This window comes from Channa argus, chromosome 11 (genome assembly GCF_033026475.1).
Source record: "Channa argus isolate prfri chromosome 11, Channa argus male v1.0, whole genome shotgun sequence".
NCBI classification, from domain to species: Eukaryota; Metazoa; Chordata; class Actinopteri; order Anabantiformes; family Channidae; genus Channa; species Channa argus.
The window spans coordinates 16,297,290-16,323,156 of record NC_090207.1 but is presented as its reverse complement, the minus strand read 5'-3'; the positions used below and the strand labels follow the sequence as shown (position 1 = coordinate 16,323,156).

The 25,867-nt window shown below is 40.0% G+C and overlaps 1 protein-coding gene across 1 annotated transcript; it reads left to right on the top strand.

Annotated features, from left to right (window-relative positions):
* The first annotated feature begins 702 nt into the window (after positions 1 to 702).
* si:dkey-40c11.2 (drebrin-like protein A) lies at positions 703 to 25,623 on the top strand. The gene is made up of 16 exons (XM_067521060.1): positions 703 to 1,031; positions 15,019 to 15,074; positions 15,196 to 15,308; positions 15,792 to 15,866; positions 19,618 to 19,761; positions 19,955 to 20,032; positions 20,114 to 20,265; positions 20,389 to 20,443; positions 20,892 to 20,966; positions 21,075 to 21,183; positions 21,291 to 21,830; positions 22,385 to 22,780; positions 22,968 to 23,066; positions 23,191 to 23,330; positions 24,336 to 24,387; positions 24,502 to 25,623. The coding sequence occupies exons 1-16, from the start codon at positions 940 to 942 to the stop codon at positions 24,636 to 24,638; spliced, it is 2,313 nt and encodes a 770-aa protein (XP_067377161.1). The 5' UTR covers positions 703 to 939; the 3' UTR covers positions 24,639 to 25,623.
* The last annotated feature ends 244 nt before the right edge of the window (positions 25,624 to 25,867 follow it).

Genomic DNA, 25,867 nt, shown 5'->3' with positions numbered 1-25,867 from the left:
TGCACCAATGCATGGCAGTGTGTGTGATCATGTGGTCAGTCTGTGTGGGTGCATGTTTGTCACTAATGGACAGCCATTGAACAGACCCCTAGGCATTCTGAAGCAGCCTCCCTGGCTCTATCTTTTATGTGCAGCCTACTTCACACACAGTTCCCATGAAATTGACCCTATTCTTTGGATTGTTCAAAGATCGTCTGCACTGTAAAGAGTCTGGAGTCTGCTAAAGGCCAGTGGGGGGGTCTATTCAAAGACCAATAGAGAAAAAGATAGACCGACAGATCCAAACTGATAGATGCCCCTGCAGCCCCTCTAACACACATCACCAATTTCCATGGATTTTTGCAAAAACAAAAGCTTAATCATGACAAGTATTTAAAAGCAAGCAAAAATAAAAAGAGAATAATTATTAAATGCAGTTACAAGTCATGATCTAGCAAGACTACACAAATAGTTGCAGTCTTAACTCAAAGACTGCTTAGCTTAGTTAGTGCCTGATGGTCAGGGCAGACCACGAAGGATTAAAATGTTAGTATCAGGATAAGGGGGATACAAGAGGTTTATAAGCTGAACGTGTTGCTGAGTGGTGCATAGTGAATACTTCTCTTCCAAGTGACCCAGCCAGTGAAGTCATTATGCTTTCCACTCTCTCAACAGGAGGTGGGGCTTTATCATAAAAAACTTATTCTACCCCGCCTGCACAAAGGCCAGTGTGCAGTTGCAGTCTCCTACACGCTGTGAGCGCGCAGCGCCTGCACAGATCGCTGCGGTTTGGAACTAAATCCAACAGCGCATGAAGCCGCGTACCGTTAATACTCTTTCCTCGCTGCGAGCGACCCTCAGCTCTCCGCCGTGGCTGTTTTTTTTATCGGTCCAACCCCGAAAACCGTCGGGACCTGTGAAGAGTGAAGCTGCGGGAGTGGTCTGGAAACTTTCCCCATCATGAGCAAGCAAACGGTCAACCTTGATACCTATAGCTTGTCGCTGCTTACGGCCAAAGAGGACATCCTCAACCCCCGCTCCTCCACCAACTGGTAACGCACAGTGCTTCTGAACAAAACTGCATCTGCCTGTCACAGCAGAACACGATCATTTAAACTATAGAATGTCACCTTTATAATTTTTCACTGTAGAGTAGAGTGGGTAGCTTTGATGAAACTTTCATGTTCTCCATCTTGTTTTTACTGAACGACTCCCGACTATTTACGCACATCCACAGTGGTTATTGCGTAGGCTTGATTTCAAATAACCCAATGAGGCATACGAATGTGACTAGCACAGGGAATCGTTCAACCTCGACTGCTCAAGTCCAACAATAAACAATCGCTTGAAAGTGTGGACTGCTGTCCGGTACGCATGCCAGGCGACTGGTTTGGCAACACCTGGCCCGCTGCCCACATTCGGGCCTTGCGCTGCATAACTTTGTGCTTCTCCTCCAGCATCTCTGAGGCTTCAGTCTTTGCACTTGGGGTCATGTTTCTGTTAATGCCCTGATCTCTGACACGGGTTGTCTTGCAGACAGGGGCTCTTTAATTTAACAGTAGTTGAACAATAACTAGCTGTGAAAAGTAAAGGTTTTTATTGAAGACCAACTGTGCAGAGTGGCACTGAAACGTGAAAACAGAATTGGTACAAAAGATTTCCTATGTAGGACACTATCAAAAACATATTGTCAATTCTAAATGATTTTTGAAGACGTGGGAAGTTGCATGTGTTAGACCATGCCATGCTGTAACCTGAGCCCCCAGCACTTTGGCACATTCAGTCCATTTGTAACAGGGTTTGTCTGGTCTGTCACCATGGTGATCTGTTCATCTTTATCAAACAAAAATTTCCAGCTCTGTCTATCTCCTCTTCTTCTATGTGTTTTTTTCACAAACCAGTTTCACAGAACAAGGTAAGAACCCGTGTACCTCCACAGCTACACACTCAACTTTCCACTACTACCTTGTAGTCCACATCATCTGCTCCAGTAGCTGTAAAAAAAAAAACATTGTTTCCCTGACAAGTGAATAAGGCAAAACGTTAAAGGCAAAAACTTCAAAGACAAACTCGTCAAAAGGAGTTGTTTGATGTCATTGATTATATCATCGGAACACATATACATACACTTCTTAATCTACTTAACCCATCAAGACAAAACGACCACAGAAAAACAGAACAGAACAAACACAGAGAAAACCCCTGCTGGTGCATAAACATGTGTTGTGGTATCTCAAATATGTTGTCACAGGCAGATTGTACTACACTACCTCACCTGTTTTTCCGCATATCCACTCACTTTGATTAAGTTATACTGTAGTTTAATAAAGCAGACAAAAGCACAAGCCCACACATTTGCTCATGAGGCAGCAGAAGACAGATTTTGTCCCCCATCCAGGCAGAACATGCACGATTTCCATTCTACCTTGTAGTCAGAAAATGTTTAAAACCATCCAGGTTCAGTATCGCTATGTAGGTTTTGTCCCATCGTAACACTTACAGGATGACACTTTATTGACATCTATAATTCTTCATTTAAGAGGTTTCCCCTACATTAGTGACAGATCTGGATTGTGTCCCTGCCAACCCACTGTCTGTCAAACAATCAAACCATCACATGTGGGTGGTGTATGTGATTGGCTGTGCCTACAAAGGATCTAAATAAATAAATACAGACACCCCCAGTATTCATTGAGTCCACTTTAGAAGGCTAAATAGCTGTGCTGGGACTGAATTGAGAAGTGGGAGGGGGACCAGATGATGTCAGGATTCCCACTGTCAAACGATTGAAACATGCACAAATCCCACATGTGTCTGTGTGCATGCTTAAGGGACTTTAAGCACGTTCACCAGAGTTTGCATGTGAATATATTTGTTTCTGGATGCACAAATGCATCCTGCAGAGACTATTAACATGATTCGGAGGCAGTGAGAAGGGGTAGGAGGCTTGTTTTGTGTGGCCTTGAGGTCCTTGTGCATATTATCTAACGGCCTTGTGTCCTGAATGTGAAACAGACCCTTTGTTGGTATGACTGAAGAAAAGCTGAGCAATTTCAATGCTTCTTTCACTCACTTTCACTTTCACTCTGCTCAACATACAGCCTTAGAGGTGTCAGATCACTGAGGATTGAAAAACATCTCACTTGTATCCTGGAAACATGCAGTGTTTATGTGATTTGCCTGTGCATGCAGACAGTGAGAGATATTGTCTAAACCTATGACTTTGAATACATTTTTTGAATACTTGACAGCACAGCATACAGCCACTGTCATTGCCACAAGTATTTGCTCTTTATTTTGTATTGAAGTAATTCCACAGTAAAAAACAGCCATTGGACTGAAAAATATATTGAGTTGGTGGGAGAGTGCAATTAAGGACACATTTCCAAACCAGCATGTACACATAACCAGAAGTGTCTTCTTACGAAATATCAAACAGATTACAACACTAGCTTAGCCAAGCATGTGAAAGAGGGGGGTAAATCCGCATTGTTTCAGCCTTGCAAAGAACATCAGATGGAAATTTCTACTGAGCTGTGGAGGAGTTCTATGGAGCAACCCCTATTCGTCAGACTTAGGTGTGGACCGTAGCCAGACATCTGTGGGCCCTGGTGAGTTTTTAACACTCCCTCCGCATCAACTTTTGTCTCACAGACTAGCACACTTTAATAGACCATGCTTGTGTTGGGTGTTTCTTTATTACAGTCATTGGGCAGTGACAAAGTAAATATCTCCTTTCATTGTAGAAGCAGAGTGATTCACTTTACGTAGAGTATTCTGAGCGATATCAGCCTTGTTGCCATTTCTTCCAGGTTTTTGGGTTTGTTTTATTTACATTTCAAACGTGAACATGGATTGTAGCCATAATTGCCGGAAGAATACAAATGACCTTATAAAAAGATATAAAATTCCAGATTGCTCAAAGTAAGAAAATCTAAATTCCCTGAACCTGTTCAAGGGGTTTTTTGACTAGCTCAGATTTAATTTTATTAGGTAGAAAGAGTTCCTCTTTGATTTGAATGTGCAAGAATTTCCAGAGGAGTCAAGAAGAATTAGGTGTTCCACGTAAAGTCTTCACTCGTGACAATTTTTGGCAAAAGTGTTGCTGTGAAGTGATCTGCCGTCAAATGTTAATGGACATGGAATTACAACTATTATGTTTCAGTTTCAGCAATACTGTGAAATTCACCTTGAGCAACAATTTTTTTTAACAAGGCCTCCACTTTATGAATGCAGGTATTTTGCAGCTATTAGAAAATATTCCTCAGAAATTGTAATACAACATGCTATTTAACTTACCAATTCTGTTAATTGTTTAAAGATCGATCGTCTTTATTTTTACATAAATATATCCGCTCTTTGTTTTTACAGAGGGAAAGCCAAGTTATCAGTCTTACCAATTTGACAGACTAATGCATGTTTTGGCTTTCTTCTGCAGGTTTCTGATCTATTGTGAAGAGACTATCATTTTGATAATAAATGGATGAGCCTTTCTTTCAGCATAGGCCCAGGGTGTTTCCACAGGTTCATGCATGATTAACCAAACCCAAAGAGTTCCTGGGTCTAAAGTTACACGGTAAATGGAATACAACTGTGGCAATGGGGAAGGGATGAGAGGGAGAAAGGTAAAATGCAAGGCTGTCAGTATCAGCTTGATCATGTTTTTAATTGCTTCTTCTTTGTATAGTCTATCCTGTAACCAGAGAGAGAGAGAGAGAGAGAGAGAGAGAGAAATTGCCTGTACAACTGTACAAGTGAGTTACCTTGCTCATAAAGATTAACAATTATCATCACGCTGGTTTCAAGAACTAAACTGCCTGAACTTCCTTGCTTATATTCTGCTTTATGTCCAGTTCCTTTATTGACCCACATGTCTACAGCATTTTAATGCTAGCTGTTGACAGACAAGCAGTTCTTTAATCCTACTTGCTTTGAAAAGTTTTCCTGTAGCTTTCTCTATTAAAACATATCCTACTGATCACCTGACTGTGGAATCCCACAGAAGGAAAAACAACAAGTTGGGATGGTTTCCTCTGGCTGTTCAGGATAAGGCTTCAAAGGCCGCACATTGTGTTGTTATCAGGCTGAATTATAACAGGACAAGTTAGATCAATTCTTGAATTAAATAGCTGTATCCTAAAGAATGTGAAGTCAAAGGGTAGCAATGCTGGACCAATGCCCAGTCCACTATCACTCCCTTTTTTTCTCTCACCCTCTGTCTCTGTCTCTCTATATCTCCCTTAAATACTCTGCTCTGCTGTAGTTTCCTGTGTGACATAGATCTCCTTGATTTATAAAGAAGTATGCATCATATCATACACTGTGCTGTTGAAACCTTGTGACATAGTTTTGGATTATAGGCTTAAATTGCCAGAATGGCCACTCAAGTGCTTCTCTTGTGAGATTAGACCCAAGATTAAGCAAACATGTCTCATTAGATTGCAGATATAAATTCTGGTGAAAATAAAGGTTTTAAGAAAGCTATATCACACCCCTGTTCCTGTTTGAGCGATACAACATTTGCAGCTGGCAGCAGCAGCACTGTGCAAGTTTTGCCTTCCGCAAAACAGTACCCTCAGCTCGCTTTGCTTCTTAATGAAGCAAACCTGTGGGTGGTATGTTCGAAGGCGTTGACAATGATGGCTATAATGGCTGTTATATGTATTTCTGTTTAGGTGATTTTGAACAGTAATCGCTAAACAACTGCTTACTGCTGCCCTAAACATTGTTTAGATTCATCTAGATTTTAAGATGAAGATGCAGTGTAATAGAAGGTTTCATACATGATGAGACATGACTGCAGAAGGTTATACTGTGTGTTTATTGTGCTTGTGCTTCTGAATGTTTGGGTTTCTTAGCGTGCAAACTGATGGGTGCAAGACCACAAATTGACACTGTGTTGAAGTGTGACTTGTAATTGATGCAAAAGGTTAGTAATTAATGTTTCATGACTGCAGTGCTGTTATTATTTTTGGTTTTGAATTTCTATTGGTAACAAAATACCTTAAAGATTATTAACAAAAGTGGTGATGCCTTAAGAGCCAGCGTAGCCAGCATGTGTTTTTGTTGTGGTAAAAGTAGAAGCAAAAACTGTTGTGAGCAATAACCCTCAAAATACTTAGTCAGTTGTTCTCACACCTGACCTTTCTGTCAAATCTACCTTTTGTTCATTGAAGTGCCTTGGAACAGTTGACCATGATCCAGATGCCCTCTGCACATTGTTTCCACTGGAAATCTGTCCTTTTTATGCCTACAGCAGAGGACACAACAAATAAGTTATTGTTTCCCTTTGTCGTGCAAAATAAAAGCTGGGACAATCTGCTGGAAAACTTTCCTTTCATGCAAATGCTATGAAAAACAGCTGGATTGAAGTAAATTGCTTGTTTAATTTAGCTAAGGAGCCTTGACTGTAGACTGAGTTGTATTTCTAAGGGTGTGTCAGATGGCTGTCTATAAATATCTGTATTTAGCTGTTTGAATATTAGTAAGAAAATGAATGCATGGTGTCTGTGTGTTTGTCTGTGTGTGAGAGGCAGTTTTGAGCGTTGTGTGTGCAGTAGCAGAGAGAGTTTGCCGATGTTTTATGCATGCTTTAGCTGCAGCAATTCTAAAGGTATTCCAGTACATGAAATCTCATATCCTACCACTGCATTTATCAAAGTGACCTATCTATCTTAGCGTTGTCGCCATTCTTGGCTGTAGCTAAGTGGTGAAGCAGGACATACAGAGGCACAGTGTTGTCCAGTGTTGCTTCCACCGGCTCCTGAGTAACTCCCACACAGCCGCCTCATCGCTAAAGAATTATATAACTCACAGGAATGAGGATCTTAGATTAAGGTCAAATGAAAGCACTGTGAAAATATTTCCACTTCTGAAAAAATTTAGGATGTGTTTTGCTTCTCTGTAGCATTTTTATATCGAGTCAGCTGAACTGGACAATTAAGACTGAAAGTAACTAAGTGCTTGCAAAAAGGTATTTTCATGTTATGTGTTGCTTTGGCTCATTTCTTTGTAAGTGTGCCAAGCACAGTACCAGTTGGATCTGACAGACATAAATCTTTCGACAGATGGTAGCATATTTATTTATTTTTGTGCTTAATTACGCAGTTATGAGATCACCACACTTGCACTGAAATTTTCACGCACTTTCAAGCATACAAGTGTAACTTGACAGAAATAAACACACAAACACACAGAGACAAACACAGGGACGATTCAAAAGGGACACACCTCTCTCATTCTATTATTTGCCCTAATTCTGTGAGGTCTCATCAGCTGTGGAATCAAGTTGCATCATGTAATAATGACATTATAGGTTAACTATTAGCATCTCCCAGCAAAGTCACACAGGATGTAAAGCCTTGGCTGGGACTTCCACTTCTCTTTCTCCTGTCATGTTTGTTCACTTGCTGGTGGTGGGATTGGGTTGTGGGCGGGTGAGGAGAGTCAGGGCGCTCCGTTGTCCTGACGACTCTGGTGGGAAGGCTGTTTGTTAAAGACAGATTGAATGGACCGGAGGAGATGAGTGGAGAGGGATAGAGGAGGGGGTATGAATGAATGGGCATTGGCTCTTGTTAAGAACTATACAGGAATAACGAGGGGAGAGAGGACAATGTGTGAGAGGAAAGAAAAATTTGATGTGAGTGAAGACAAGTATAAAAACAGTATCATCAAACGACTGAAGTTGGGGAAGCGATCGAGTGGAAAAATTGGAGCGTTGAGAGGACAGGTGAACGCGTGAAGAGGAAAGAGAGACTGCAGAGAAGACAGGCCAAATGACATCTAAGGGTGTATGTGATTTTTCAGAGACCGTGTTTTGGTTAACGGAAGGAAATAGTTGAAGATAAGATGCCATCATGTTTTAATGGTCCATAATAACTGTGATGTAGAGAAGGAAAGTTATTCCTGTGTGCGTGTGCGTATGTGGGTGGTTATGTAGCAGTGTGGGACAGTATGAACAGGAAATGCCAGAGTTATCCCAGTGGACCATGATTTTAGAGGGTTTGTCATCATTCATTCTCCTCTCCTCTCCTCTCCTCTCCTCTCCTCTCCTCTCCTCTCCTCTCCTCTCCTCTCCTCTCCTCTCCTCTCCTCTCCTCTCCTCTCCTCTCCTCTTCTCTCATATCAGATGCAGAATAATGAATTCACTTCCTCTGCATTCGCATCCACTCGCTAAACAAACCGTATAGCTCCTTGTAAGAGTCATTACAGTTTACCCCCCAGAGATCCCAGCAGTTGCTTCCATCACAACACTTGCCCCCAATAACCACATGCTCCTCTGCCCCCTTGGAAAGCTCTTATATACTCTAGCTGTTTACCATTGTGTGCCATTGTTAAATGTGTCCCTCTTCCCATTTGAACATCTCCCCTGGTGCTTTTCATCGTTTTTGCAGTGCCAACCCGATCTTCAAGTGGTTTTTCTTCAAACTGAATATATCCCTCCCTCTGGTACACCCTGTCCATGCCCTCCATCAGTCTTAGAACATGGACCCTTACAACGTTGAACTTCATGTACCACCTTTCTATGTAACTCTGCTCCTATTACCACTTTTTGGCCACATGCACTTCTGCGAATACGTTTAAAAGCGGTTAGACTGAGCTGCTTGCAACAATAAATATTGTTTTCACCTGTTCTCTCATAAGGTGAAACACATCGACACACGCTTGCATTTCTTAATGGTTAGGATCATATTACACATTAAGAAATTTGGTCACTGAGTAATTAGTGCATGTGCAGCTCTACTTACACAATGACTGGCTAAAGTTGTCTGTGTATTAACTCATGGCTGTAACACGAGACCTACTGTTATCTGTGCAGTGCTTCCCAGTTCATCACCTGACAGCATGCTGTTCACTTCTGTTCAACTATGCCGTCCTACATTAGCGCTTATGTTGTGTTTTGCCTGTATTTGTTGCAGATTTGTTGTTTCAGGACAGCTTGAATCAAAATCTATCATGGAGATTCACCCTTCATGTCTCCCTGACTCGTCTTTCTCCACTTTTTTCCATCTGCATCAGCACAGCAACTGTTTTCTTTCAGTGGTCCTTGGCAGTGATTTAATTACTTGTTTGTTTAGTTTTTCATATTCTAAACTTCTCTGGCTCCATTTTTTGCTGAGGAAAGACATTTTCCTCCCACCCCTCCTCCTTTCAGCATTCCATCCACGTCTCCCTCTGCCTCTCACTCCCTCCCCCCCCACTGACTGATATTGTATGCAATCTATTGTTTTACTTTTTTTACCCAAATTTTCGCTTCATTTATTTGAGCTGTACTTGTTGTTCTTTCTTTCAAGTTTATTCTCCATCGCCTCGGCCATTTTGTCTATTTACCATTCTCTCCAGGCTGAATAGCTACAGTGGTCTGTAATAGTCTCCAGGGGAATATGATGTGTCCTCCACCCAATGAAAAACTGCACTGTGCAGTTCATTTATTGATACTCAGAAGGTGGATCAGAATGAGTGTTCTTGGTTCAAATAGGCAGACCACTTACTGACTTCAAATTGACGTGCACAGTGATTGTAAGGAGAGAAGAAGAATTATTAGACAGAAACCACAGCTATGTGTTGAGCAAAAGGTGAAGCTTTTCAACACAGTTTCTGTTTGTTGTCATTATAGTGAGATTACCAGTGGCAGCTGGATTAGTCGTGTGTTCATGAAGATCAAGTTTTCTGTGGTGAAATGCCACTGAAGCATAGTAGGATTTAGAATTGCAAGCCTTTCATCTACAGTAAGACTGGTATAGTTTTTTCAGCCTAATTTTAGGTTTTAGTAAATGTGACGCATTGGCCAAATCCAAACCTTGTGTGCGAGTGTGTATGAACCCACAAAGATATCCTGGCACTGTGTTCAGCCAGTGTAAACGTTGGGACTTGGCATAGCATAGTTATTGGATTAAAGTTTCTGTGCTAGGCACTACCAGAACATCATAACCCTGAGCCTGTTTTACTTTTGACATAATAATATACGGTACAGTATGTAAAAACAAATAGACACGATATGATGCAAAGAATTAATAAAAAACAGGCTTCTGCTTGTTATTCTTGCACAAATAGTGATTTCATTATACACTTTCCCCTTCTCTCTCGGGACATTAGTTGAATCCCCTCTCGTTGAGCGAGGGGCATCTTCAGTAATGTCTTCAGTGGAAATGACACCAGAAGGATATTACACCTTACTTCATAAACCTCAGTACTGCTTGTTGTACTTCATCCCTGATCATTGGCAGGGATCCACAAACATCCCACTATTTTTTTTTGTTTTCTTTCTGGTCTTTGCCTGGTGGCCTTATTAGCACATTGGCAGTGCATTTAAATGTAAATTAAAGTTCTCTGTTCAATTAATAACCACAATGTGTTTCATTTTTTGCAAGAAGAAGAATATTACTTAAGGGCTCCTGTTGCTTGGTTAACCATTATAGTGGTTACAGGTCACTGTCTGCCGGTCACTGAATCCTCTGTGCATCCTTCTGCAAGAAATAAGAATGGGATCCATGCTGTTCTTAGCTGACAGGTGTGGCAGTCAGTATGGTCTTCTGGTGCTGTAACCCATCTGTTTCAAGGTTTAACATGTGGTGCATTCAGAAATGCTTTCCGCATATCTTGGTTGTAAAGAGTGACTTACTGTTGCCTTTCTGTCAGCTCGAACCAGTCTGGCCAGTCTCTTCATAGCCCTGGCATCAACAAGGTATTTTTGCCACTCACTGGATAGTTTGTCTTTTTATAACAATTTCTGTAAACCCTTGAGATTGTTGTGCATGAAAATCCAAGTAGATCAGCAGTTTCTGAAATAATCTGTCTTCCTGCAACAAGGATGCCAAGTCACTTAAATCACCTGTCTTCCTCATTCTGATGCTCAGTTTGAAGAGCAGACCTAAATGCCTTGAGTTGCTGTCATGTGATTTTTGCTTTAACGAGCAGTAAAATAGTTATGCTTAATAAAGTGCCAGTAAATGTATTCCTCTTATTCATATTTATCAAGCACTACTTATGCACCTCCATACTTCTTCAATCCAGATGGATGAAGGAATGTCGCTGTATGGACACTATATAAGCAACATACGGGATGGGAGAAAATGACTTTTTCAACAGCTGCATCTAGTTGGACTTGTTTTGCCAATGTTTGGCGAGAGGAAATGAGCTCTGTGTGCTATGGGAATGTCTGTGAGCTCCCCAGTCCAACACAGACATAGAGGTAGACATAGAGAAAGGCTAAAAATAGCACTGGAAGTCCAGGTCAAGAGTAAGAAGTGGGGGGTGGGACTGAGAGAGAAGCAGAGAAAAAAACATGGTGTAAAATATAATAGGCAGAAAGGAGCTTATGAGTAGTAAGGTATAATGTATATCCAACTCGGAAAGAAGTAAGAGCATGAAATATACATTCAAAACACACTGCTGTTAAAATCACAGGTCCGGACAAAGTGTTGGTGGGACCACTGGGGATCAGTTTGTAGTGTGTGGAAGAGGATGTGCAAGAGAAAAGAGTGAAGAATGATCTGATAGAGAGCTTAATCTGGGCAGTGAATCCTAGCGAGAGCTCCCAGTCTCTCATCTTTTTTTTCATATCTTTCCCTTCCTGTGCAGTTTATCATATGGCAACAGTGTGCATAGCCACAAATCTCTCATATCTCCCCTGCTGGCAAAGATGAAATGAATAAATGACCCATGAGTCCACAAGATCTTTCTGTAAGAGAAACACAGAGGGTAGGAAGCGTGAAGTCAAGGGAGAAAAGATGAGGGTGAGATATTGCTTTAGTTTGTAAAAGAGGTGTGTTACAGGATTTAAAGTGGAAGGGAAGGAAATATGATGTTGGGGGAGATGGGGGTCAGAATTATGAATTTAAAGCAGTAATGATGGTGAAATATCAACAGAATGTCTGGAGAGAGTGGAGATGGTGAAGTGAACTGGGGATATGATAAATGGTAATTGGTCTTGGGCCCAAAATATATACAAATAGGTTTATTTTGCTCCTTTTTATCTTATAACAATGCACAAAAACAATGACATGCAAGAAAATGCATCAAAATAAAGCAGAGTCTAGAGAATAGGAGGGGAAAAAAATCACCCAAAGTCTCTTTAGAAAATGCAATAAAAGACAACACTGTACACTGTGTTGAAGTATTTCCTGTGTATTGCCATACTCAAATTGTTCATAGTTTAGCCAAGGTAGTGAAATGCCTGGATATGTGAACAGAAGACCTGCTTCTGTTATGTTCATCTTGAAATGGCAGAGTGGAGCATGTTTGGAGGTATCACAGGGTGTTGATCCAGAGTCCAAAACAAACTATCTCTATTGTTACTAGCTCAGGCTGGCCACAAATGTGTTGGATGTGCATGACTGTGTTTATGTACTTTTTTTAAGGCTGCACTGCACTGCATCAATTTCATTTCTCATTTTTATTATTATCATTTACTATTTTAAAAAGTTGATGTTTGAGGTTATGACATCACTGTGTTTCTTTCATCATTGTTTCTCAGTTTCATGCACTCACTCCCTTCATGATGTCGTCTCTTCACATACTTCTTCTCTTGTCTTCTCTTTTCAACTGGATGTTGTTTTTAAAGTGCTATATAAATACATTTAATTTGATTTGATTGGAACTTGTCTCCTCATGTCTTTTCTTGTCTTCTCTTCTCCTCTTTTCTCTTGTCCTCTTCCCCACCCCCTCTCCCTCCTTCTCTCAGAGCTGAGGTCATAGTTGGCTGGCTTTAGAGGTGGGCTGGAGTAGAGACATAAGAGAGTCTGTTTTTCTCATCAGTCAGTTGAGCTCTTAAGAAACTTACGTGTGTGAAGGGATGGGGGTCTATCGGGCTATGTTAGGGATTTTCTTTCTGAAAAATAAAGCTGCTGACAAAGCAATACACTGACCAACCAAACAGTTACTCAAGTAATGTAGACTAAAAATACACTATAAATAGTATATTCACATGTGAGGGGACTTTGATACTTCCCCCTTTGTTTGGATGGCCGTACATCTCCACTCAATATACCTCACACTGCTAACATAAACAGATATTCGTTTAATGGTTTACCCAAGATTTTGATATTGATGTTTGTTTCATAGCTGTCGACCATCTCTTGTTTTTGTTATGTTTGCAAAATCTGTCCATTTACAAACCTCTTTGTCTTTGTGGTAATAAGTAAAGTTCTTAGGAAAACTATGGTAGAAAATAGGATCTTTGGAAACATCCGAAACTATACAGTGTATAAGCAAGCCTGATAATTTGCACATGCAGTTAAGACTTTCAGAGGCACTATTACCTTTGACCTCAACTGCTCATGAATAATGATCTTAGGAGCGTCTTGAAGACCAGTGATTAGAAAATGGGGCATCCTGTCTAAAAGTGGTGTGTGCCCAGACTATCGCTTAAAAGATACCACGTGAGTGATCTGGGCAACACAAAGCTAGATCTCTGGAGAATGTTTCCACACATTGCATTATTTTGTGATGTATTATTACACATTGAGTTTTGCATTTTGCATGATTGATATACATTTAACACCTCTCAGCATTCTCAGCACAAAAACAAGGAAAGAGAATAGTGTCAGTCTGCCTCCGCAGACTTGCAGGGCCATGGTGCAACTTGCTCAGAAGGACACACAATATGGTTATTATGTTCTCTTCGCGCATACAGTACACACACACACACACACACACACACACACACACACACACACACACACACACACACACACACACACACACAAACGTAGTGATTGACTTTTGTCGCTCTTTGTTCTTTGGACAGACAGAGACTTGTTGTGTCAGGAAAACAGAGTGATTCAGAGATGCTAACTGAGTTATCTGGCCTGGTGTCAATATGCTCTATGTCAAATTACTGTACTGTTACCATTCTGTGTACTTTACCAAAATGTGTTACATATCTCATTTTCTATTTCTGTGTCTGTGTCTGATTCTTTCTCACATGCAAACATGCACACACACACACACACACACACACACACACACACACACACACACACACACACAATCACATAGAGCATTCACCTTTGGCCCATTGTAATAGCAGCTCATGGCCTTATGCTCCTGCTACCCAGCTCCAGATGTTATTGACACACCCCCAAGAGCCCTACAGAGAGAAATTTACGAAGACACGCTGCCGGACACAGACACACTGACACACAGTTCCCGAAAGCTTTAATAGTTTATTTCTGTGCAGTCAACCTCATAAAGTCACTGAGACACAAATTTAGCCACAGTCGCACTTCACACACTCACAAAAAGCTATTATATTTGTCAAAAAGCATACAGCTATCATATTTTACTTTGAACTAGTGGTATGGATAATTGCTCATATTAAAATGAAAACCCCTTATGATTAGAATCTCTTAGCTTGCTTGTCACACTGCCTGTTGAGGAGAACAAAGCTAGGAATATATGTATAATTATATTTATCCATCTCAAAATAATCACTCTGTACTTTCCATCCAGCAGTGGTCTCATGAAAACACATCATGAGTTGTTGAGTTGCCACAGTGACCTGGAGTGTTTATGACTAAAGGGTGTGGCTGGACAGGTTTTCACCTGCAAAATGTGAAGAAAACCTGTGAACAGTTTCAGCTATATTTATTTCAGGAACCATGTATCTATGAGGCAAAAACTTTGAATGGAGGTTTATTTGTTCTATGTAATAAGAACAGGAGTGATAGAAAGAAAAAAAATGAAAAAGTGCATATTTTACAGACTAAGCTATTTATTTTCTGTTGGGCACTGTAGAAATGACTCGCACTGTGAGGAAGCTTGCTATTGTGTAGACAAAGTATGTGCAGTAAAACATCTGGCTACGAATTTCTGTGTATCTATGTGTGTCCCTTGTGTACTATGATAGACTGAACACATGGCATCCTCAGTTTCCCACATGTTCATGCTTGGATATGGAAGCTTTAAAGCTGCATTTACTGTTGGGAATATGGAAATCATAGTTGTTTAGTCCATAAATATCAACCTGTGTTACTAAACATTACAAATGTGTCTGTCTGTTTCTCAGTAGCTGACCAGTGTGTGTCTATTTTTCCACAGGGCATTATTTGCATATGATGGAGTCACCAACAAGGTCAAACTTGCTGACTCAGGAGGTAAGGATTGACCATCATATGTTTGTGACAAATGGTAGAAATTATGCCCTTTTGCATTTCTCACTGGTAAAGAGAAAAATGCAGCATTTTTGTTGTCAAACTTTTTATTTCCACCCCACAGCTGGTGGTGTGGCAGAGCTGGCAGGAAAATTTCACATCTCCAAGGCTCAATATGGATTGTGCAAGCTGGAGTCTAAAGAGACGGGAGGCCCGCGAATTGCTATGATCAACTGGGTGAGTGGCAGACAGGTTCATGGGGCTTATCTCAAAGAAAGCTTGAGCCTGTTGTGTTGAAGACGCACACAGAGGTTATTTGGTAGACCCTGAAGAAAACAAGCTCTTTGGCTTTTTCGTGATCTGTGGTCATGTTGTGACACAGGTTTGGCATCTGACACGTGGGAAAATACTGTGTTATTACATTATACTAATAAAAAAAAAAAAAAGCATGAATCATGGGGCGAGTTAAACGTGTAAACACTCGTGCTCATTTAGAGATGTCTGATAGATTTTAGCTCACTTTGAGACTCTTTCATAAACGTTTCATTTTTATCTTTCCTCCATTTATTTGCTCAGTTTTATGCAGCACGGATTTGTGTTTAGGACATAATTGTAAATCCTGTTGTCTGTCAGCGTGTCTTCCTGCAGTTTTTTTAGTGCACTCAGTGAGATAGAGGTATGATATGAATGTAAGTGTCCACATCCTGTGTTTGTTCACAGGTCGGCCAAAATTTGGATGACTACCGAAGGACAGAATGTGCCAGCCACATTCCAGCCATTAAGAACTTCTTCAAGGTGAAGTAGATTATGATATATGCATTTACCTTTGGATGTGACATATGCTGTACATATACACCCAATCCTGATATTTGCCTATTTGTTGGGTTTGCCCAATCTAAAGAAAACATTCAAATTTCAACATTTATAACATTGACAGAAGCGCAGAAGTATTACAGCATATAACCCATTGTAAATATAAAGTTTTTCCAAATTTCTTCTGTAGAGAAAACTTTCGACTCTTTCTGTTTTCCTTCTCCGTGGACTCTGTACTCACAAATTCTATATTTACACATGGTAGTTTACTTTGTATTGTTTTGGACGTTTCCTGTACTCAGTCCACTTCCTGCTCTTTTGGTGAGTGGGTTGTGTGTATGATTGGGTCTATCTGACCATACCAGGGTGAGATTGATAAGTTTGGGGTTGAAAGTGCCATTGTTTGTGGTGCAAACCTAGTGATAAGACAGAGAGAAATTAGAGAGACCTCAGCACAGAACACTTATCCACATGCCCTGTAACCGGGAGTATCATGCTAGCTGCAGCCTCGCTGCATCTGTGTCCTTCAAATTATGTTCATTTTGCATTTGAATAGAACTAGAAGAAGTTCTCCTGACCCCCAGGCTTGCTCGTTTCCATATAAAGGCATCACCCAGTCAACTACAGAAGCATCTGTGGAATGTTTGTCCCTTTTTTCAACCAATAAATGTTGAGTCCAGGATTATGTAAGTTGCTGTCAGAACCCCCCCATAACCCATCTGTGAGACTGTGTGTGTATATGTGCATGTATGAGCACCCTTGGGACCCTTGTAAATTTTCTTGAGGAATGTCAAAACTGTAGCGATTATCACGTGGTCACTATGGAGGAGAATGGAAAAAAGTATTTCTCCGTCCATGATTTCCGTGAATTCTGACGACAAAGCTTAGCACATACACACAAATGGCACATTAATGACCAGGCCTGTGACGTGACAATAAGAATAAACTGTGGTCACTGCTGTGACTGCTACAGCTTCTCTAAATAAAGCAAAAAAGGAACTAATGCAATTTGACGTTCCATTAATCAGCAGTAAAAACTTCAGGCTGAAGAAGAACATGCAACTCTTTTTCAAAGATGTAAAGTTAAGAATGTGGGTTTTTACATTGTGTATAGCTGCCAACCTTTCCCACCAGCACTACACTACTATCTTAGACAAAGACAAAGACACAGTGCATTTAGGAACACTCATAAGCTCCCTCTTATAAGGTAACCCCCTGCTTTGTGTTGTTTTTCAATCTAAAATAATAAGTTATATTTTTGACCTTGTCCTTGCAAACCTAGCAAACAAAAAAATAAAAATAAAAATAGCAGGGTCTTACAGCAGATAGTTGTGTCACTGTGCAAATGGCCAGAAATGCTTGTATTCTATTTTGTCCATATTTAGCAAATAAAAAGATTCCATAATGTTTAAGAATCCTAATTATCACCTTAATTTCTTTTAGACTCTTGTCATGTCTGGGAAGCAAAACTACAGACTTATCCTGCACACAAACATGGAATGGTGATTATACATAAAATAAGTGCTGAAGGGGTCAATTTGCTTCTTTTCTTTGAATATTCAGGATAAGATTTCTTCACAAGCAAGAAATTCCTACTTTGCTTTCTTTTGTAGTTTTTGATTTTTATTTCTCTTCAGCTGCCCGTCTTTTTTTTCCTATCTTGTCCTTACTGGCATGCTCCTCTACATGTCCCGGCTGGCACTGAAGGAGTTTTGTCAAGGCGAGTCTGCATCAGCACATTTGGGTGTGTTACATACTGTATTCTAGTCTGACATGTGAATAGGGTGCAGATGTTTCTATTGAAATAATAGCTGATTAAAATTGCATCAAGTGGTGTGTGTGTGTTTAGTTAGTGACAATAGATATTGATATTTTGAGTAACCAGAGGAGATGGGATGATAGACATGAGAGGATCAAGAAAACAGTAGGAACATTAACCAGGAGAGTTGCAACAGTGAACAGTAGCTCTATTGTAAATTAAAAATAAAACACTTTCAGCTCAAGGCACAGAACTCTAAACCACTTTGGATCATTCATATACCCTACATGTAAATGAATATTAACCTTAATATACCTTAATATAACCTTAATATAAAGGTTATTGCCGTATCTGGTCAGAAAGATAACATGATATTAGTATAAAAAGTCTAATATAAAATTCCATACTGTAAAGCTATCTATTTTATTATCCCATTTCTTATGATCAATATGCATAAGAAAAACCTAATTATAAAATGTTTCAACCCTGTTTTCCAAAACTGTTATAACAAAATCAAAAATTTGAATTCTACAGGTAATGACGTTTATTGTAAGTAACCCATCTATCTGCTGGAACAAACTCTAACTGGGGACACTTGAGTATCCTCACACCCTCCTACTGCCTCTCACAGTCTGAATGTCTCCTTAGTCAGGGGAGAGACTGTCACAGTTCGGTTCCAGAGCAGAAAGACAGTTTTGTAGAGTTGAGCCCAATTATAGCTAGAAAGTAACTCTCAACCTGTCACATTGTCTTGAGATCCTGTTTCTCCCAGGGAGGTTATATTCTTATATCCATAGTGAGTTTTTTTGCTGAGGTCATCAGTGTCATAAATCTTTAAAGGATTGTCTGTTCACGTGCAACATCCCATGAAGAAAATTGCATGGTGCGGTATGTATAAGGAAGATTAGAACATGACTATTATGATTATGAAAGTAAAATTATGAGCTTCATTTGAAAGTTAAACTAGGTATAAAGATTGTTATGTATAACAAGACTACATGAAAATATAAAAGTCTGACTGAAAAATAAAAGCATATTTTGCCCAACAATACATACTATGAGCTCCATTCTTTTGGGTATCAGTGACACGATCGTTAGCCTTAATCGCTTAATGACTTTATGCATCCACAGTGTTTAAGAATTACATTACATGAAGATGTGTGCTCAGCATCACTAATGGGCAAACAGAACCTGTTTTTGCAATTTGCAGAGCTTATCAGTGCACAGAACACATCGTTGTAGATTGTAGTTTTGTCTTTCTCCATGTTTTTCCCAGCATCCCCGGGGAGCATTGTGGATGGCCTGTCTGCTCTCATGTGTGCGCTGCTGGCAGTGACAGCAAGAGTGATATGGATTATACCCTGTCCTGACATGTATTATAGGACACGTTGACTGTTCTGTTCAGTGTCAGTGTCAGTGTTGTCACTCAGATAAAGCTGTGGTTTCCTGTTGGAGGCTGACAGACCTGGTTCGCCTTCAACAAGCCTGGACATACTTTTTATGGAATTGATTTTTGCCAGGTCACATACAAATGCCTGCATGAGTTCAGATCATGTTTATCACCTACAGTCACTGTCTGATATAATCAGTCAGTATTTTTTTTTTCATATCTCTAAATCTCACGTAATTTTGAATTTCAGACATTGAGCAACTGTTGGATATTAACTTCCTTTTTTTTTTTTTTTACCTTGCTGTAAACACATCTTATTCCAAGCATTTGATTTTCAGTGCCCCTCCTCTGCTATCTATAATCATCTAAACCAATGCATTCCTGCCCCCACACTAAAGCCAAGGAGTGTATTAGTTGCACAACAGTTTGGCTCCAAGTTTGTCAGACCAAGAAAAAAACACTCAAAAGGACTGAGGTGTACTTGTGTATGGCTTTCTAGCTTTTGTGTGTGTGTGTGTGTTGTTGCTGTATGTGCTGGTGGATTAAAGTTCCCCTCTTTTCATTACCTGCCCTGTATATTTCAGGAAGCACAGGTGTTCATTAGTACAGAGAATGTGGAAGATGTGACAGAGGAGAAGATAAGAGCTGAGCTCAGCAAGACCAGTGCCCATGTTTCCTCACAGTGGGCTAGGAAAAGCTCCAGGTCTGCTGATAGTGAGGACATAGTGGTGAGTCTCCTGCAATATCAAGTCTGTCCATCGGATGGTGACAGAGACTTTAACATGAAGTAAAAGGTCCCTTATTTCTTCTGTGTATTAAATTTTTCTTCCATTAATTGTATTCTGTCATGCTCATAAAAATGTAAATATTTTTTATTTAATATAGTCACTGTAAATAACTGTTCAACTGTTCTTCTTATAGGGTACAAACTACATAAAAACCAACGCTGCAATGGAGATGAGACTAATAAATAGAGACTCCTTCTGGGCACGTGCAGAGGTTTGCCAAAGTAGACTTCTCTCTATTTGGGTGCATTTGTGTCTGCGTCATTGTCTTATTGTGACCTTTATTTTTTGTCAGCGGGAAGAGGAAGCGAGGAAAGAAGAGGAGAGGAGACGAGCAGCAGAGGAGAGGCGCCGACTTGAAAGAGAAAGAATTCTGAAGGAACGAAGGGATGCAGAAGAGAGAGACAGAAAAATGGATGAGAAACTACAGAAGATTGAGGAGCAGAGGTTCGAACTGATTGACTGCCCTCTAGTGGCTGTATTTCATGTGGAATGGAAGTGCATTCGTTAACACTCAGCGTTTGAAACATTAAGAAGTGGTTCAGTTTAATTTGTGTTTTTGTCTTACAGGAGAAAAGAGGCTGAGCAAGAAGAAGCTTTGCGCAGAACGGAGAAAGTAAAATGGGTGAGGGAACACCAATTTTAAAATTTCTTGTCACACTTAAAATGACGAAGACTCATTCACACAAAATGTTCCTCAGCTTTGCCTGATGAAAAAATGGGCACCTGTTTTTAGAGTTAGGTCGACCTAGTCTGGGCTCATTTGTTTCCGTGTAAAAAACGCATTGACCTTGGGATGTGTGAAATGTCTCTAAATTCGTCCTGTCTCAGGGGACATTATATCTGACCCTTTGATCCACGTAAGGACACAGCTGACTACCACAACATCTGGTGATGTGCAGAGACTGATGAGTTTATTACTTCATGAACAAAGACAACAGTAGACTGATTTAAATTTACAGGACTATATGCCACTGCAAATCAATTTCAAATAGTGTAACATCTTTAATGAATGAAACGTGTTTGCACATTATACTGTAAATATGAATGATGTTCTGTTTCTGCACTGACAGGAGCAGCAACAGAAGGAGCACGAGGAGGATATGAGGGCTCGTCTTAGAAGGAGTGAGTCCATAGAGAAAGCGGCAGTAAGTTAATCTTAGAAAGAATTTTTATTAGAATGCTGTGTTTTTGTAAGGTTTAATAATTGTAATGTCTTTCATGTGTTGACTTTTTGTTCATTATTTGACCTGTAGGAGGCAGCAGCATTAGTGTCTCAAAGATCCATGAACCCTAGGGAGTTCTTCAGGCAGCTGTCATCTTCATCGTCACAGAGCCCCACTAGTCCTGGATCCTCCCGCACTGGTATGTGCATTGTGCCCGAGCTGAAGCATTTTTAGATATACAGTGTTTATTCTTTTATTTTATTCTTTTATGTTTATTACTTTCTGAACTATGTTCTTTCTATCCAGGCAAACCATTCAGGCGATACCAACGCAGCCTGACAGACACAGCTTTTATATTCGCTAAGGCAGAAGAGAGCGCGGCATCTTCCCCTCGCAGTTCTCCCCTTGTCTCCCCCTTCTCCCGGGCTCCTCCTTCCCCTTTCTACCGTGTCACTTCTCCCCCTACAAGCCCAGATTTCCGTCCTGTCACCTCTCCACACAGGCCCAAAGCCCCAGTGTCACCACCCACTTTACCTGTTGGACCTGCCCATACAGGTCCAGCCCTGCCCAGCAGTCCACAAACTAGCAACCAAGTTCAGGCTGTTGCTGAGCCCAAAGCTCCATCACCTACAGAGCCTTCTGCACCTCCAGCCTCACCTACTCTATTGGTTTCCTTTTCCCCTACTTTAGTAAAAAACAAACCCTCTCACTTACATTCAGAAGCTCTGCCTGCCTCACCACCAAATTCGCCAACCCAGCAAGTGCAAACGGCATTCTGCTTTGAGATTGGCCTACCTCCACAGGCTCCAACAGCACCTCTTCCAGAGAGGCCACAGCCAAACACAGGTGGGATGGAAGAAGAAAAATGATTAAACTGAGATGTCATTATACACTATTTATTTATTTGTCCCTTTTGAACTAAACTACAGAGAATGTGTCATTATCACAAAAAAATTAATGACCATTTAAAGTAATTATGCAATGTGAGGAAGAACATATTACTCTGCTCATTACTCAATCTTTGCCAAAGACATTAATCGTCTGACATTGAATACTGCTTGTAAAAATGTATTACGGGCCAATGTGGCTAAAAACTGCTGCACATACTCCAGACTGTCTAAAGCAGCCAAGTCATGAATCAGCATCCTGTTACACAGAAATAATAAGAGTTCTGAATATTTGTACAGTCTGGTCACAAAAAAATATTCCTAAAGTAATTACATATACTCTCAGTCATGCCAAGTTTAGCTGAAATGTGCAGCCAGAGCCTGTTTTTTGCATTCTTTATAATTCAGTTTTTCTACTACAGTCATACAGTCAACATCCTTAAACAGACAGTGTTACTACATGAAAACTGTATTTTCTTCTGTGTTTTAATTTTATAATTTTATAATTAACAGACCTCACCTCAGCCACACATGTGCACACTGGGCTGGTCTCAGACGTCAGCTACATAGCACAGGCTGTACTGGTGGAGGAGGACGAGGAAGAGGATGTGGAGGAGCACGAGGAAGATGAGACCGAAACACAACCCCATCCTTTGGCAGTTATCCCAGAGTCAGTCCATACTGAGGCAGAAGAGTGTGAGCAGGAGAAGGAACAAAAGGTGAAAGAAGAAGACCAGGAGGAGATGAAGGAGGACGAATCAAAACAGGAAGCTGAGCTTGCTGAGGAGGTTATACACGAGGAAGAGGAGGCAACAGAATATCAAGAACAAAATGACAAATTAGAAGACATTGAGGGCCCCACTGAGCCTGCTAAGCGTTCAGAGAAAGAAGAGGAGTCAGCAGTCACAGGTAGCCTCTTCTTTCCTCTACACCGTTCTTTATCCTTTTGTGTCTTGATTTGTATCTTCAGAGAAGTTGTGTTGCATTGTCACAAACAGTACATTTTTAATTGATGTAACTAACATTTAAAAATGCCACTTTTTTTTATAAATTAGTACAAAATGTCAGAACGTTACAACAAATTTTTTTTTTTCAGCTGTTGAACACAATTATCAAGAAATCAAACATGAGATTGTTGTCCTGTCAACTAATGGGATCACAAATGGAGAGGACACACAGGAAGAGAATGGCATAGGTTTGGCAACAAATCAGTGTAAACAGTATTATACAATGTACAATTATTCAGTGATAATAGACAAACACATTAATTCTTTGCTGGTTGGGCTGTGATGAATGCTTTTTACACTGGTCTTCCTCAGAGCGATCTTTGAGTCCATCTGACACAGAACTCAGCTCACAGGATCTGGCTGTGTGCTACAATGTTCATGTAACGCCAGAAGAGGAAGACGCCATTGAAGATGAGGATGAGGAACAGGAGATCTCAGAAAATGGAAAAGAGGTACAATATTATATACAAACATATATTGTGCTTATTCAGTTTCTTACTGTGTCCTGCACACATCTTGTTAGTCCAGATGTAGGTAGGATGTAGTCAGTCCTGACCAGAGAAGATTTTAAAAGACAAAACTTTTTTCATGTTGGTAACAAATCCTACAAAAATACCAAAATCAGCAATGTGCAAATCCGTCTCTCAGTAATGGTTCCTACTCTGTCTGTGGCACTCAGCTCCAAGCTCATTGATTCCCAACAACATGTGGATCTACAACCCCAATTCCAAAAAAGAACCCAAACAACATATCAGATGTTGAGACATTTACCATTTCATGGAAAATATTAGCTCATTTTAAATTTGATGGCAGCAACACATCTCAAAAACATTGGAAGAGCGGCAACAAAAGGCTGGAAAAGTAATTGCTGCAAATCAAAAACAAACTGAGGAGCATTTGACAACTAATTAGGAATTAGAATTAGCAACATGACTGGGTTTAAATGGAGCATTTCAGAGAGCCAGAGCCTCTTGAATGTAAAGATTGACAGAGGTTCACCAATCTGTGACAAACTGTGCCAAAAATTGTCGAACAACTTCAGAAAAATTACCTCAACGTAAAATTGCGAAGACGTTTAAGATCCCACCATTTACACCATATAATGACATCAAACGGTTCTGAGAATCAGGAGGAATCTCGGTGTGCAAGGGACAAGGCCAAAGGTCAAAACTGGATGCATGTGAGCGTCGGGCCCTCAAGCAGCACTCCATTAAAAATAATATTTTTATACAATAGTTTTAAGTGTCTGGCATGTAAGAATATGATACCTTTTCATGGGATTTTAGAAGAATATAGCCAGTTGTAAGCAGAAAGTTTGCCTAAAGTGACGATGTTTTCTGATCCCCTTTCCTTATTTGTACTTCTTTTTGTTTTCATTCTCTTGTGAATCGTCCTGTGAATTTTGGTTATTTCGTGATTACACGCTTTCTTTGACTCCATTTTCCTCCCCATTTAAGGTTTTATCTGAGCGACAAATGTGCGTCCGAGCTCTATATAACTACCAAGCAGGTAAGCTGCCATTTGGAGTAAAATGGCCATGCATGTGCACATAAAGTGCCTCCACTTATAGTAATTACACTGTGATTAGCGGGTCTTCACCATGTTATCTTGCGGTTCCCACAGAGGACGAATCTGAGATCTCCTTTGAACCTGGTGACATCATCACGGATGTGGAAATGGTGGACAAATCCTGGTGGAGGGGGTGGAGCAAAGATGGTCATCAAGGCTTGTTCCCTGCCAATTATGTGGAGACCATATAGACAGACAGAAACACTAGCACACACACACATACACACACACACACACTCACACACACACACACTCAGGGACACCATCTTCCCTTACACTTATGCGTGTTTTTACCTTAATCCTCCCACAGAAACTTTGTACTCTCTGTTTTGAATAAAGGAGAAAGAAAAAGTGACTCTATTTTGATGTTTTTTTAATAAAACAAAATATTTTCACAAGTATACAGAAATTACCCAGGCTCATTTTCTTGGATAAAATAGCAAAGACCTTTTCCTGGACCAAAATAACTTATTTCCTTTTGAGATACAGTAGGAATGTTGGTGGGAGGGATCAGATTGTGATGACAAATGATCACAAACTTCCTTTTCTTGTAGGAAACACAAACAGATTTTTATAGTCTATAGTCTTCTGTTTGATCCACACATATAACAAGCATTCCATTGTGCTCGCTGTTTGCTTTGTGCGTTACATTGCTAAAAACTAATTTACTGCTCTTGACTGGTATATATAATCAAGATTCCTGTATCAGACATCATCTTATAATAACCTTCCTGTATTTCATGAGTTATTTTGTAGCATTGTTACTGACAGCCTCATGCTATGTTTTAATTACACAGCAGCAGTATAACAAGAGAAGGCAAGCAAAGGAAAAAGGCACTGTGTGACATGTGGTTCTATCACTTTTTAAGATGGGGTGTGTTTTGTTCATATCTGTCTGTCTTTTCATATATGTTTTGATTATGTCTCATCTTAATTTTTCCTAGATTTTAAGAAATTAAATCATTATATTGACTCATATTTTGTGATAAAAATTTTCCAATTTTAATCTTCTCTAATTTCTTAATACTCCACACTGTATATAAGAATGTATAAAAAATACATGAAAGATTTTCTCTTTTTCTATACCTGACTTGTATGTTTGTGTGTTGGATGGTATGTGAGTTCTTTGTATTTACTCCAAACATAAGAATATAAAGCTTCTACAGACTGTTAAAATGTGTGTCTGCTGCTTTATTCCTCACATTATACCAATGTCAGGTATATAGTCACATCTTTCAAAACAATGTAAATGAAAACAATATAAAAAAGTGTTTATAGCATAGAACTTTAAACACGCAGTAGCTGACTCAGACGTAGTGCTGGAGTGCATTATAATAAGAGGTGGCTCTGAGGGCGGCCACGTCATTTGAAATGAACAGGAGCCAAAACATTAGAACAAAGCTCTAAATATAATGCAACT

What these genes read in the sequence shown, in the direction of transcription:
- si:dkey-40c11.2 (XM_067521060.1), top strand. Translation starts at nt 940, where the DNA reads ATGAGCAAGCAAACGGTCAACCTTGATACCTATAGCTTGTCGCTGCTT. An exon ending in GAGGCCACAGCCAAACACAG is followed by an intron (nt 21,831 to 22,384) that starts GTGGGATGGAAG and finishes TATAATTAACAG; the next exon opens with ACCTCACCTCAGCCACACAT. An exon ending in ACAGGAAGAGAATGGCATAG is followed by an intron (nt 23,067 to 23,190) that starts GTTTGGCAACAA and finishes GGTCTTCCTCAG; the next exon opens with AGCGATCTTTGAGTCCATCT.